Raw genomic sequence first — 16,683 nt, 5'->3', positions numbered from 1 at the left:
TTATCAATTGTCATAGAGAACATAATTATGCCTCACCCAGGGATCAATCCCACATCCCCACAATCCGTAGATCTGTGCTCTCCCTACTAAGCAAAGTGGGCGGACTAATATATTATACAGATCTAAACCTAAAATTTCTACCAAAAAGGAAGTGCTAAAGTCAGGTTTCTGTCAAATTCTATAGTGCAAAAAAAAAACATATTTTAGGCTTTAAGGGCATTTCAAACTACAATATTTATCAAAAGTCAGATTCTAATCAATATTTTTATACCCTGAATAGACAGCTATGTACAGATCTAGAGAATTGTTTTGTATTATCAAAACTGGCAAAAAAATAGATTTTTTTAACATAATGATGGAGCATTGTAAAATTTTATTCTTGTTTTTAAAACAAAACCGTTGAAATTTACTTCAGTACTGAACCCATTCTGCTAGCAACTGTTATAAAGAAAGGCTAAGTTTCAAAACACTAACAGCATTTTGCATTAATCATGTTAATTATTATGTAATTTGTCATTTTCAAATTTTTATAAAACTTACAAAATGCAGTAATTTAAAACATAGTAACCTACTTTTTCAAATTTTACTCATTATTTTTGATAGCAAAATTTCAGAATATTCTATCGAAAAGAAACTGTAAAAATCTGCAGAGAAAAAAGTCCACAACAACAAAATAAAATCCCAGAAGACCCAAAAGAGGTTTTGCAGTGCCAAAAGTCAGATCTTTTAAAGTTGTACCGGTAGTTAATCTGTCTAAACAAATTAGAATGTATGTCTTTTGTATGAAAGATTTCAACCTTCTTACGTTTCCAAAAACACATCATTTGACACAAGCGAATCTGACAGCCTGAATAGAAAAGACATAAGACATGGCATGTTGCTATTGTAGAACAATTAAGTGTATCGGCTTCTGAATGTAAATGAAGATTTAGACATAACAACGGTATCAAATTTTATGAACAATGTAAAACATCATGCCAATTTCTGAGGTCTATGTTACTTTGTAACTGCATATGAATATTTATCACATGCACTTATTCGACAGTATTGCAGATTTTCAGAATGATTTAATGTCTTTTGTAGAATTGTTTTGCACCAAAAGACAAGGCATGTGCAGTTCAATGCTAATTGCATTCTTCCCAAAGTTAGGTGTAACCATTATTAAAATGTACAAGATTCTTGTTCATCAAACTTCTTATGCTCTTTATATTGCAAAAACAAGTTCTCATAATTATTTCTACAACTAGATAGCTACTTTAGAATGCTGAAGAGTTGAAACTGAATGAATCTGAACTAAATACGCAATAAAGTGTCCAAGTCTTGAGTTTAAATCCCATCAGAAGTGAAAGACAAAAGCTTCATATAAGAGCGCATACTTGATAAAAAAAAAAATTGGGAGTCAGCTAGTGCAGATATGAAGTAATTGCCCTTAAACCAACAAATAAGATGCCAGTTTTTCCCCCACAAGGATACTAAAAAATTGCAGTTCATTTAAATTACAAGCAGGTTGATTTGAAATAAAACGGTTTTATTAATTATTCATTACATGAAGGCACTGAAATGACCTGTAACCTCAACATTTAAAGTATTATTCTCCTTTCTGAATGGAGTCTTGGACTGATGCAGATGAAACTTCACAAAAAATACTTACTGTAGGTACACATGAACTTGTCTTATGGAGGTGGACAGGACCGTAAAAACCCTTTCCTTCAAAACACTCTCGTACTGTGTTGTCCATCATTTTGTTAATGTCGCGCAGGTCAAATGAACACACAGCAGAAGACTCCTGACTAGTTCCTTTGCTAAATGCCACAAAAAGCTTCTGGGTACTTGGATCATAATGGGCAGACTGTGCTACAGAATACTGAGTGCTTGAATCTGCGACACAGTCTAACTGGATTTCTACATGGGATCTGAAATAGTCATCATCCAAACACAGCCGCGCGATTTTACTTACAACAGCACTATTTTTCGAATTTGGTTGATGGGAAATGAAATATACGTATTTCTTTCCAGAAAATGAATATAAATATCTCACAAAATAGTCAGATGGTAACTTACTGCTACCAGCATACTTAGCTGATGAACCTTTGGCATTAATATGCGCAATAAAAAGATTATCAGTAGTTCTACTACTAAGAATTGGTACCGATTTCTGCTGATGATTTTCGTTTGCGCGAAAACTGTTTGCAATTAATAATCTCCTGTACTTAGCACTGAGCAATACAACACTGCTAGAATCTCTTTCTCTGTTTTTTGGCACTAGATGATTTGGATTTGAAGAAAGCACTTTTTCAAAATCTTTCAATGACCGTATTTCGCACTTCCCACTTTCCCCGGAACACAAAATCACTGAGTTTGATTTTGAATCTATCACAACATTATTTATGTAGGAACTATTTTTTCCTATCTGAACAACTGCTTTTAAATCCAGGTTTTCATTAAGTCTTGTGATACTATTTACACTACCCACTATAAATGTTCCAGATATTTTGTCCATGTCTATATTTAGAAGACTGTCACCAAAGACATCTCGGTATGTGTTAACCACCTTCATGCCGTATGACCTTGAAGTCATCACTATGGTGACAAAGGTCAGCCATACTGTTTTCTTCACAGCACCCATTTTGCTAAATCTGAAATTAAACAGATAATTTCTTAAAATCAGTTATCTATAATTTAACAGCAACTTTAAATCAGGCAAAGAAAGAAGAATACCTTTTACAACATTAGGACTTTATTCAAACTTCTGAAACCTTTTCACATGGGTTTCAAAGATGGAAGTCTTATATTCAGTGATGTTCTTGCAATGCTTCAGGCCTAGTGCACCTAAAACTACATTAACACCCACAAATGATGCCAGTGATGCATCTGCTCTCTTGTCTTCATCATCAAAGTTATACTTAAACCGCTTTTTAACATCTTTGTACAGTATACTTCAATGTTGGTTTCTATTTTAAAGCTCTTTTGTGCAAAAAAAAAAAAAAAAAACAGAACAAGGAAAGTCATTCTTTGCTTGTAACTTCAGGGAAGGTGATACAACACTAAATTTTTCAGATACATCTATTAAACAGCACTTCATTAATCTTATATACCTTTTTACTACTATGTTACAACACAAAGGATACAAAAAACACCCTTGTTTTACATAAAAATTGATCTTGTAAAACATTTAGAGCTGTTGAAATTTCATACCTGTGCAGGTGAGATTTCTATTATATAAGTCAATACTCTCCTGCAGTTTCAAAGTACAGAAAATTACTATTGCTACCAAGTCACATTCATAAAACACTTGTCAAACCAAATTTTACCACTCAAAGCCATGCAGTCAGTTAAGTGTGTTCTAAGCCATTCTATCAATTCATTTGACATTTACATTTACTCAAAACTTACGGGTCAGTCACACTACACCGTATAGCGTTAACGGACGTCCAACGTATAACAAAATTTTCAATCCGTTCGTGTCCATTCGCATGCGTTTCTTTTCCCTTTCTCATGCGGCGCCTGTGCTCCTTGTCCAGCGATGCTCGTTCCATCCGGTGGAAGGTTTTGAGCATGTTCAAAATTTGGAACGTACACCACCGGACAAAGTTGTCTGTTAGATGTATGGTAGCAATGCGCTGGTATGCGTTTTGCTTGTTACTCGTGCGTTCCTTATTCTGTACTTGTTTAGTTCGCATCCGTTCTACTACCGGACATGCAATGGATGTATCGTATGTTCAATGGACGATAACTGACAATACATTCGTCAAACATTTGAAGAACCCCATACACTGATCACGAGAGCACTGAGAAGCAGCGGGGGATGCCTTTCATCACCGGAAAACTTTCTGCCACAAGTTTTCTATACTTGAGCGTCCGTTAATAAATCAGCTTAAGCTTAAACTTAAAATGACCAAAGACCAAACAGGACCAAAATGAGCACCAAAAACCATTAAGTTAATCCAAAATTCACCCAAGTTACATAATAGTCCAACAAACAATTCAAAATCTAAACCTGTCTATCTTTTTCCCATGCAATTTTTCCCTACCTACCCTCATTAGATATTTGATGAAATTTATGTAGCCACATTAAATTTTATGTGTGAACCATAAAAAAGCAGTTGCTCACAACAGCCGTATATATGCTTTCTTGTAGAATAGGGAGCTTCCAATTATATTGTGCACTCGACAGCAGCATTAGGCACTCCACAGCAGCTGTAAAACTTGTAACAAACTACAGATATCACCCCAACATGCAGCTGATTGCATACAACTAGAAACTTTGATAAGGAACTTTAATTTAGATATGCAAGCATAATATAAATTTGTTCTCCTCCTTGATTAACGACTGCACAGAAATTTGTCTGTTCATTCGCTTTCAACAGTTCATCCTGGTATGTCTACAGATTTAGTACTCTAGCAGAAGAACTAAGTCCTTTGCCGAAGTCTGATCCCTATATTACCGACCTTTAGGAAAACAGGAGCTGTCACAAGACAGTATGCCTGACTATTCTGAGATCTTTCCTCATAATACCACCTTAAACACAAAAGCTTAACCAAATATTTCTAAGTTGAAAATTGGGGCCTAACTTTGTAAACTCATCTGCAAGTTAAGAGCCATGGAGATAATTTCATGAGCATTCAGTACAACTGTTCTTGAGAAACTTACTAATGTGTAACCTTGAAATTTCTATGTTAAAAACGGCACACAGTTTAGAAAAAATATAACTTAAAGAGTTATACTGTAAACAATCAAATATATTACGTTAACTCGTATATTACGCATCCCCGATCTTGTATCAAAATCTTGCGAAAACTTAATACATTGGAATATAATATGCATTGAAAACCAGTCTGAGAGGTTTTTTTACAATCTGCAATTTACGACTCCCATAACAATTACTTACGAGAAAATCGCACTCGCTGCTTAACCAGTTATGGACATCTCAAAAATGTCATCACTATTTAAAGATACTCTGAAAAGGTGACACTTTCTCAAACTGTCAACACCTTCTCAGCAAGCTTTTAATACCTGCGAACAAACATTTCACAATTATGGGCACATCAAAGGAGAATTAATTTGCCTGTTTGTTTAACAATGTATGGCTTACTGTATTGATCAGTAATAATTGGCTGGAAATAGAGAAATAAAAAAGCATTTTGATTGCATTTTTTTTAAAGGAAATGTTTTAACTGATTCTACACATAAATCAAGAGCCCCAAAATTTTTCAGTTTGCGTGGTTCTACTGGCCCATTATCCATTGCTTTTAGACATGTACGACAACTGTCTGACATTGTGAACACATCCCCTGTGAAAAAGGTTCATGAACTTCATGAATTAATTCATGAACAAATTCATGAAATAGCTCATGAATAAATATTCATGAGAGTCAAAATTTATGTTTCATGAATTTCGATATTCATGAATTAAAAATAATACATGAACAAGTTCATGAATATTGAAATTCATGAAATATAAATTTTGATTCTCATGAATATCTATTCATGAATTTTAATTCACGAAGAAGTTCATGAATATCGAAATTCATGAAACATAAATTTTGATTTTCATGAATTTTTATTCATGAACTATTTCAGGGTCGTGAAAACTTTTGACATTTTAAAAGGATTTTATAATTTTTAAAATGAATGATTTATGACAACACCATAATTACTTACTTGATATTCAGTATACTCATGTTCCTTTTAAACCATTTTTTACTGTAGTATGATAAATATTTCCTTCTTATTTGCTGCACAAACTTCTCAAAAATTGCTGAATCACATGTGCAAAAAATTTCCCAGCATGCAACAAAATAATGGAAACTGATCATGTGACATTACGAATTCAATGTTCATGAACATTTACGAACAGTTCATGAACTTATTCATTATTGTAAAAGGTAATAAACCTAAGTTTTATGTTTAATGAATGAACAGTTCAGGAACTCACAATTGGGTTCAAGATCTGGTACTGACCTAGAAAAGGTTTTGAATTTTAGTACTTTTAATGAACCTGTGATCATGAACAATTTTGGTTCTTAGTCTAATACCAACAGTAACTGTTCAGGAACTGGTAAAGTTCTGTAAGTTACTGAACTTTTGCAGTTTTTGAACCAAAGGTCAAGAACCATCATTGTTCTAGAACCACAGTCTAAGAACTGTTATGCTGGTTTAAGAACAGTTCTTCAGAAGTTGTTCCTGAATCACAATTTCAATCATTATCTGAATTTCATTTTCAACTTCATGAATTTCTAAAATTATTTAATGGATTTTCTGAAATGTTCATGAACTACATTTACAAGTTCATGAGATGAAAGTAATATTCTTGAACATGAGAGTTCATGAATTTAAGTAAGTGAACTTTTCCTTGTAGTTCATGAACTTTTTTGATAATTCATGAAATATTACAAATTCATGAATAAATTCATGAAGTTCATGAACCTATTTCACAGGGGATGGCAACTTAAATTTTAAATTAAAAAAGAAAATATGCAATTAAAACCAACTTTATCCTATATCACCATAGATTAAGTACTGTACCTGCTTTAGGCCCAGACGAAAGAGCTCTTCAATAAAAGGTGCAAATAACGTAAACAACAGCCAGCTGACAAAAACTGATTTTCGGTGACATTTACATGCTATCAAATGAGAAAAAATGTGAGTTACTTTGGGTTAATGGTACAGACCCCTTTGTAAATAAAAAAAATCGTAAAAACATGCTAATTATTCAAATGTTTATGTATATCTGTCTATGAGGTCACATGAAAAGGGCATAATTGATCAATAAAGCTACAATTATGTAACATGTCCTGTGAGGTAGTCAAATGAGCAAAGACATTCGGCGAATATTAAGCATTGGCTAGTTGTTTGAGAAAACTGTATGCATGCTTAACTTTTGTGATAGGACAAGCTCCACTTTGAAAATACAAAAGTGTGCTAAAAAGAGCTGACTCATAGAGAACATGCCCGATGCATATTGAATGAATGTATTAGGCGTGTTAGAGTTAGGACTCTTGACACGAGCTGGGTCTTGGCGAAATAAACTGTCACACATTCATGCTTGTCATATGAAATCATGCATGAATGACAAGATATGGACCGGAACGCCACAATGCTAGTGTTATGAAAAAATGACCTTTATGTCTAATGTGACTCTGACTTTGAGCTACGACCTGGTTTGCGCGAACATGGTGTCTCTGGTACACATTCCCATGTTATTTGAAAATCCATCCATCGATGACAAAGATTGGACCGGACACGCCCATCATATTGCACATCCTTTAAACGTGCTAAGTATGGACCATGACCTTTGAGCTACGGACTACCTGGGGGTCTTGCGCGAGACACGTCGTCTTACTGTGATACACATTCATGCCATGTTATTTGAAAATCCATCCATCGATGACAAAGATATGGACCGGACATTCCCATCAATGCACTATCCTTTAACGTCTAAGTGTGACCTTGACCTTTGAGCTACGGACCTGGGTCTTGCGCGCGACACATCGTCTTACTGTGGTACACATTCATGCCAAGTTATTTGAAAATCCATCCATCGATGACAAAGATATGGACCGGACACGAAAATTGCGGACAGACTGACAGACAGACTGACAGTCCAACAGACTGTTCAAAAACTATATGCCTCCCTTTGGGGGGCATAAAAATATTTAATTGTCCTAAAATAACAAAACAATGGATGAACTGAAATAAAATAAGGGACGATTGTAGGACATTTGCCCCCCAGGACATTTGCCCCCCAATGAAAAAATGAACTGCTGGACATCTGCCCCCCAGTTGAAATGGTAGATAGGACATTTGCCCCCCATGGCTTATTTTTGGAATGGATATTTGCCCCCCAATATATGCCAGTACATATAACTGTATTTTTTGTTGTTTTATTAATAGAATTTCTCTTAAAGGCAATTTTCAGTAAAAAAAACTGTTTTATTAATAATAATTGATAAATATATGTATTTACTTTTAGGTGTTAAGGTAAATAATAGCATATTATTGAGTAATAAAAGTGCTCATAACAGCGTTATAATTTCTTAATTAGTGCAATGTTTTTAACACTCAAGCTTGTTAATTGGCAATTATCTACTAAAACATTGTATAAAACAAAGATATTGTCCCCTAAAATATGATGAATGTCTTGTATGAAGTTCCTAAAAAATCACTGGGGGACAAAAACATTGGGGGGCAAATGTCCATTTCAGAAATAAGCACTGGGGGGCAAATGTCCTGTCTATCATTTCAACTGGGGGGCAAATGTCCAGCAGTCCACTTTTTCATTGGGGGGCAAATGTCCTGGGGGGCAAATGTCCGGATCCCATAAGGGACATTTCTTTATTAAAGGTAAAATTAACAAGTATAAATTTCATAATGGACCGTCTTTACAAGATATTTCAAATAGTAAATTTTGACCAGATTTGAAGCAGAAGACAGTAATATTTATAACTATAAATCCATTCTCAAATTCTGTTGATCAAATAAGTTAATTAACTGAAAAAAAAAAACAAACAAAAAAACTCCTCAATTCCAGCAGTTTTTTTCAGCCATATATTACTTGAACTACTTAATTAATGAACATTATCTCCAACCAATCAAACAAATTAAGTGTCTGGGACTTTCCAGATATAATATTGATTACAATCAGGAAGAATATTGGACAGCGATAATCATAACATAGAGAATGGTGACATTAGTCATGCCCTAACTGTCCATGTTCACTTGTAACAAGAATGACATAGATGCTGAATCACATTTTGACATTAAAGTTATAGCTGTCCACTTTTTCTAGATGAACAATGACATTAGTTATGATCTCCCAAAGTTCACTATGTAACAAGATTGGCATGGAATGCTGAATTATACTTTTTTAAAGATTACATTACCCAATTTTTCTAGACGATTTTTTTTTTTTAAGAGTATAATTCATAATCAGTTGTTAATACATTTTTTTTTATCCCTGAATGTAAGAACTGCTTTGGTTTAGATTTGCTCCGCAAGCCAATGCTTCTTTTATAATAGTCATAATGTAGACTAATTTTCATTTCTTATTTCGCAATTTGATTCTCTTATGGATGTAACACTATGTCTCTTTTAAATTACTGAGTCACATTGCTTGTAAAAATTACTAAATATTTCCAAATCTATGGTACATGCTCTTTTCTAACTCTTTAAAGGTGGTCTGACTTTGAAGCAGACTTTTATGACATCTTTCAGTTTTTGGTATACTTTGTAAAAGATTTATTTAAGGAACAAAAAGACCCATTACATAGTCTTTGATTCCTATCAAAAATGTACATCTTATATTTTTTTTTATGAAATTTCATAATTACTCCCCTTTAATATTGCAGTATTTAAATATTTCTTTTGATATCAATATACTTACTTCTTTTACATTGATTTTGATAGATAATGGGTTCATTCAACAATCTGGACCAAGAGGAGAAGTTTTTAAAGTGTGTAGATTCTGAAATCTATCTTCATTGTGCAACCAAGATAGGCAAAGGGAGGTAATAACAATTTTACAAACTTGCATTTCTGAGGAATAGAGATTACTGGTCAATTTAATAAATAGCTGTCAATGCAATTCTTTGACATTGTCAAACAATGGTTCTTATCTTAGGAAATTTAAGTATGTGTATCAAATAAAGTCACTCTGTCTGGGTCTTGCAACCAGGATAGGAGAATCAAATTCTAAAATTATTTCCAGAGAAACTCTAATATATATTTACCACTCAGTGAACAAAAATAAGTGTAATTAATGATCCGTTGTGTTAAAATTTCAAACAAATCCATTACCTGAGCATGTTGACCAAAATCTGATTAACAATCTTTCAGAAACTTTTTCTAAAAATCTTTTTCAGTGTCTGTTTTGTGACCTTTCTTACAGAATATAGTTTGATGGAAAAAGGTATGTTTAAAAGGAACTGAGCCCAAGGGCTTTGATCCAAAATATATCTTGTAGCAAAGAACCCTATCAAACAGAAGACTTTAACTTCACATAAAAACACAAAGAATATGATACATTTTTGATCCAGACAGAAGTGCTTACACTTAACCCGTACCCTGCCAAATTTCTATAACGAACTTGTCCGTCTTTCATTGGACAGTCACATTAACTGTTAAAAGGGGTGCATACCAAAAACAGACTGACTGAATGGCAAACAGTGCAGATTATGATCAGACTGCACAGAAGTGCAGGCTTATCATGATTTACACTGGTCGCAAAGGCAGAATCAATTGTGTCCAGCATGATGGTTAAAACATAGTCAGAAAATCCTTCTCTTTTCAACAAGCAAACTGTCTCTCAATTAGATTCTGCACAACAGATTTAACATTTTTCCTTAAAGGACATTTTAAGATTGCATACCCTAGAATCAATAAAATCTCAATAAAATGTCTCATAAACTGCTAATTTCAAATGGTACTTTATCTCAGTAATCAAAGCCTATTATTTGCTCAATTAAACCGTATAAATTTTCAAATAAAACAGCAACTCAGGAATTTCTTAAAAATCTGGTTATGTATCTGTAATTAAAGACTTCATTTAAAGCTGAAACTTTCTTTATAAATTTAAATTAAGGATAACATGGTGTAACAGGCCTCAATTTTACCAAAAGCGCACATATAACTTGATAATATAAGCTTTAAAAATGTCAAACGATAGAAATAAGGTGCATATTGAGAAGTTATATAGTGAAAGAAGTTCTCAAAAATTTCCTTTAAATTACCTCCCCTGATAATTTTTTTTTTCATGAGTTTTCTCCCCTGAAAACTAGAAAAAAATAATTTTCTCCTTTTCCCTACGGAGAATTTTACATTTCTTTTTGATATTTGTATCAGAATCATATAATGCAGCTTTCTACCATAAAATTTTCCTAAAACTCAAGTTCAGATTCTTATAATCAAAGAAATTATATATTTCCCATAGGCATCAATGGTAACTTCAATACCGATTATCCCCCCAAAAAATGATAACATTTGAAAAATCTCTCGGTGAAAAGTTTTTAATTTTGAATGTCTTTAAAGTGACCAAATTTCATTTAAATATTACCATCCAGTTACAAGATATGAAATATGGCTATTACACCATGTTATCCTTAACTCTTGATTAGTCTTAAATGCCATTTTTCAACAGTCTTTCAGTTATAAAACTGTGGTCAATTAATGCAATGCATGATTCTGGACACAAGTAAATAACAACTTCTCTGCTTAAATCACTGGTGGAGGGAGGTCAACTTATCTTCAAATTCTTGTTTGTTTTGGCATCAAATCTGATAGTCTTGAGTGCATGCACTGGTACTGTAATAATTAGCAAACTTGACAAAAAATTTACTTAAATATCTGTAACTCCATACAGTCAGTATACAGTCAAATTTCGTTGGCTTGAACTCAGCTAATTGAATTACCTCCTTTGGCTCGAACCAATCATCAAGTCCCGGCAAAGTCTCTATATAGAGAGCATTTTGTTCGATGATTCGAACTATCAATAACTTGCACAAATTTTGCTGGTGCCCTCCAGTTTGAGGGAGTGAAATTCAACTGTATGTTGTTTGATTTGCGTTTTCCTTAGCAAGGTTTTTTCCTTGATTTCTGCTAAATTTTAGCAATGTTAAAATTTTAATGTCCCAACACAATGCACAAAGTAACTCAACTTATATCATCTGCGCGAAAAGTTTCATCAAGATATATCACATAAAAAAAATTACAACAAGGAGAAGCACAAACAACATATGCACAGATGTACTAAATGCACAATTAACTTTAAGTGGAAAATCATGGCAATAATTCGAGATTAAAATGAAGCTGGCAAAAAACGATTTAAAGTGCTTTTTGTGTTTATCTTCACGTCATGTTTATTACTTCTGCAAATGCTCTCATGCATATGCCGTCAGAAGAACCAAAAATGAATGCATACATGTAAAACAAGAGCACCACCTTGCTGGTGCAGATGCTCATCTGAATTTTTTGTCTCTGTATAATAGAAATATTGACCTACCCATGATTTTATATATCCAAAAGGGGCCATAATTCTTGCAAAAAGCAATGCAGAGTTACAGTATTTGCTGTGCAGTGTCAGCTTTTAATGATGAATAACTGCTCCAAGTTTTAAAGCAATAGCTTTGACCGTAAAGGAGAAAAGTTGACCTATAAATGTAAAACTTAACCAAGAAATCTGATATTTTCTAAGTCCAAAAGGGACCATAATTCTTGCAAAAAGCAAGATGGAGTTATGTTTCTTGCTGTACAGAGTCAGCTTTCTGCTGTACAGAGTCAGCTTTCGTTGGTGAACAAGTGTTGCAAGTTTTAAAGCAATAGCTTTGATAGTATAGAGAAAAGTTGACCTAAACATAAAACTTAACCAAGAAATCTGATTTTCTGAGTCCAAAAGGGGCCATAATTCTTGCAAAAAGCAGGATGGAGTTATGTTTCTTGTTGTACAGAGTCAGCTTTTGATGGTGAACAAGTGTTGCAAGTTTCAAAGCTATAGCTATAATAGTTTAGAAGAAAAGTTGAGCTAAACATAGAACTTAACCAAGAAATCTGATATTTTCTATATATAAGTCCAAAAGGGGCCATAATTCTTGCAAAAAGCAGGATTGAGTTATGTTTCTTGCTGTACAGAGTCAGCTAATGATGGTGAACAAGTGTTGCAAGTTTCATAGCAATAGCTTTGATAGTTTAGGAGAAAAGCTGACCTAAACACAGTGTGCGACATTAACGGTAGCCTGATCGCCAATGGCTACGAAAAATCAGCTCGGCGACAGAAAATCGGCAGACAGTAGCCCGTTGGGCTATGAAAAATTTCTGAGGAATAAATTTACCAAAAAGATCATTGCAAACGTGGGAGCAAAATAGCTGCTTTGAAGCCTCAAACCTCGCTCAAATCCAATCTCAAAGCGAATTCAAGTCGCCCGAATTTGTTTTGGATGCGCACTCGCTAATCTTCTGACAATTTGCACTATGTCATAATGTGCGTCGAATACACATACACACTCGCCGATAGCATAATTTAAGCTCCGCCTACTTCAGGTACTTGTGAGATTTTCGCGAGAAGTGTGAAAGCAAATCAAATTATCGGTTTCACCAGAGGCAATTGTAATAGGCCAATCAGCACAGCTGTTACAGATACATGTCAAACCTTTGACACTTAGCATTTAATTGTCAACACGTGCGAGTCGTTTTCTAAAGAAATTGTCCGATTAATTGGAATAATAGACACAATTATTTGATATCCATGGTAAAAGAACGACATGTAAAGTATTAACTTCTTAAAACTAACTTTGATGGATGAATTGATTTGAATACCGGTATGTATTTCAAGGTTTGACACAGTTTAGTTTCAGTTTTATTCGAATGAAAAACTGTTCACGCAAGTGGTGACTCTGTATAAATGATAAACCCCTTTTCATCCTGCATTCATATATTATACCATATAGCAACAAAAAAATCGGCGTGTTAGATACAGCACCGACTTGAGCAGAAAACATTTTTTTCTTAGAATTTTGTATTGAAACAATAATCACTGTGTATGGTAAAATTGATGTAACCAAGAAAATGAATGGTCATTGAATCAATTCACAGCGTCGAGGTAGAAATATAAAAATTAATGGAGTCTTCCAACTTCTCCCTAAAGTCTCCCCACTTCTCCTTAAATCAGTTGGAGGGAGAACTGACTGAAATATATCAATATTCACCAACCTACAGCAGTATATTGAAAGAAATTAAATATTGCTTAGAATGAAAGTCTTGTTCGTTCTTGAGCAAAAAAATAGTGGGGCTACAAAAAATTGGAAGTCCGTAGCCCCATTGGCTACGGTGTTAAAAAGTTAATGTCGCACACTGTAAACATAATAATAAACATAAAACTTAACCAGGCAACACCGATGCAGATGTCGACAATGATCAAGTGATGACAATAACTCATCATTTTTTTCCAAAAAATCAGATGAGCTAAAAATATGACTGTGCACTGTAAATCTGCGTGAATTAGGAAGGGCAATAATTCTTATTATAAAACACCTTTGAATTTTAATATATTTAAAGTTCCACAGTACTTTTAATTTCATCTTAAAAGATGATAAAGAAGCTGTCTAAGTATAGGATATGTCTAACTACCTGATAAGAATTTTTCGACTTTACGCATGTTACACTGTCAAGAGTCATAAAGGGAGGTAATCACAAACAACAGATTCAATAATAATTTTTTGTATGTAAATCAAAGATAATAATTACTGAAAACAGGAAATATTACAAGAAAAGTAATGTATATTATGTTCATTAAAAAAAACTATAGCAGCCACATGACAAAGTCATTATGTTTGTGGTGATAATTTTGTACCTGACCAGACTTCGTGACCATGGACATCCATACTTGACCATGTTCAACCATAGTTATAACTGTAGACATCCGTTTGGCAGTGGTGCCAGTTAATGTCACAATAAGATTTGGTTAAAATCCTGTAGTTGACCATGGAGGAGGATGGTTCATATCGTAGGGTTTTTACCGAAACTTCTAGATCAAGCGCATTTACTACGAAAATGTTTTAATGGAACATTCTACATGCCTGGCACAATCTAGTTTCTGACTGGATCTTACACAACACTTATAATCTATTAAACTTCAAGAAAATGAATACCTTGTGTATATCAAAATCAAATCCACGGATTAAACAGATACTTGTAAGAAAATAAATAGTTCTTTATGTGAATAATTTTATGCTTAAATGAACAATGTAAAAAAGAAAATTTCATCAAAATCCGGCAAATTTGACAGTGAAAGCCCATCAAAAGCTCCCCTATTCCCCTGGTGATATTGCATAAGGAGAAATACTTTACATAATAGTACAACCTCACCAGGTTTTTTGTAAAAAGATAATGTCATCCATCAACCTTTACATGTATTTGGTAAATAATGAGTTTTAATCCCTGTCATTTTGGCAAAATGAGACCACTTCTGGTTTTCATTTACATTTTAAAAAATGTACAGGTGCATTCCTGTACTGTAAAAATACTGTAAAATTGTTGAAATTTGCATTATATAACTTTTTAAACATACTGAAATTTAAAATATTTGAAACTGCATTCTTCATTTAGTATGTTTGCAGCTATAAGTATATAATATACAGGTAGCAGAGATGCAGCTTTCCTTAGATACACAGAGGCAAGCTGTCTTAAGAGTTTTACCAAACTCACCAGTTTGACCTGGACCCACTGTAAAGGTTTTGCAAAAGTGATTTTTCAAGTCTGGCTATATCACTGCTGTAGCCTAGCTAGTCTGTGTTCAGACCTTATGTTTTGTTCAAAGGAGATAACTCTTGAGACTATTCAAATTTTGTATAATTATGTCCCTTTTCTTCTCAAAACATTAGATAATCAGAGCCAGGACTGATGAAGTCAGAATTATTTACAATTCTTTTTATAAAAAAAAAAAGATTATCTAGTCGGTAGCCAGACTATAGCCTAGCATGAGCTGGTAGGCTTCCTGACAAGATTCAACTTACTACGTCACTAGTTATTTAAAACCCAAAACTGCTGTTAATTTACTTTTAGCCTACTGGCGGCAAGTGATTCTGCCTTTGCGACCAGTGCAGACGATGATCAGCTTGCACATCACATCCGTGAAGGCTGATCATGGTCTGCACTGTTCGTTATTCAGTCAATAAACTTTCAGTGACCATCCCTCCGAATAATAAATGGTATTGCCCAACCAGTCCATTTTAGAAATTTAACAGGCTAAAGGTTAAAAAACAGTATGGCGACTATAGTGATATAAAATTTTTCACAACATAGTAATTTTAAACCAAGAATTCTCTGTTTGATTTATGATTAAAGGGATTGAATTCCAACAGAAAGAGTCTGTTTGATAACAATCAAGGGGATCGAAGCCCTGCATTCTAACAGAAACAGTCTGTTTGATTACAATCATTGTGATCAAGGCCCTGAATTCCAACAGAATTCTAGCATTCTCTGTTTGATTATAAGCAAGGGACTGAAGCCCTGTATTCTAACAGAAAGAGTCTGTTGGTCTATGCAGGAACAATCAGGGAGATTGAGGCTCTGCATTCTCGTTTGATTACAACCTAATGCATTCTAACACTAGCAGTCTATATTTGATTACAATCAAGGCCCTGCACACTTTAAAAGAAACAGTCTTTGTTAGGTTATATTCAAAGGGTCGAGGTCCTGCATTCTAAAAGGATATCCAGGCACTGCATGCATTCTAACAGAAACAGTCTCTGTTTGATTACAATCATAACTAATTTCTCAGATCTACTATCCTACTTCAAACAGCCTTTTCATTAAGACTAGAATGAAACAGTTAAATATCTGAAAATTCATGTTCTATCACATTAATTGGTATTTACATCATGTCTGGGATTTCAATCTCAAAAAGATCTTTTTTCGACTTATCTTTATCTTGTTTCAAATTTTGCTTTAGTTTCGAAACTATGCATTCTTTTTTGAATTTCTTAGGCCAGTTAAAATATTGTCTAGTTTTGATTATCTGGTAAAATTTCTTAGTTTGTATGAAGCTTCATTTCTAAACAAGGGAATTGTCAACAATGCCCCTGAAGTGAGACCTTGATCTTGGAAGTAATGACCAGACTATTGCACCAGTTTAGTGTGCTTAACTTTGTTGCAAAGTTGCATTGGAATCCTTGGAATAAATTACAAGTTACAGC

At 33.8% G+C, this 16,683-nt stretch overlaps 1 protein-coding gene across 4 annotated transcripts in view; it reads right to left on the bottom strand.

Moving 5' to 3' along the window:
• The window catches only part of LOC123530597 (plexin-A1-like), a 112,696-nt gene that overhangs the window by 60,394 nt on the left and 35,619 nt on the right, over positions 1-16,683 (bottom strand). For all 4 annotated transcript variants that reach the window (XM_045311378.2, XM_045311375.2, XM_045311376.2 and 1 more), the window contains one exon: positions 1,652-2,636. In XM_045311378.2, coding sequence (XP_045167313.2) covers positions 1,652-2,626 — 975 coding nt within the window. In that variant the 5' untranslated portion in view covers positions 2,627-2,636. The remainder of the gene's footprint in view (positions 1-1,651; positions 2,637-16,683) is intronic.

Source organism: Mercenaria mercenaria, chromosome 13 (genome assembly GCF_021730395.1).
Source record: "Mercenaria mercenaria strain notata chromosome 13, MADL_Memer_1, whole genome shotgun sequence".
NCBI classification, from domain to species: Eukaryota; Metazoa; Mollusca; class Bivalvia; order Venerida; family Veneridae; genus Mercenaria; species Mercenaria mercenaria.
This window is presented reverse-complemented; position numbering and strand designations above follow the sequence as displayed.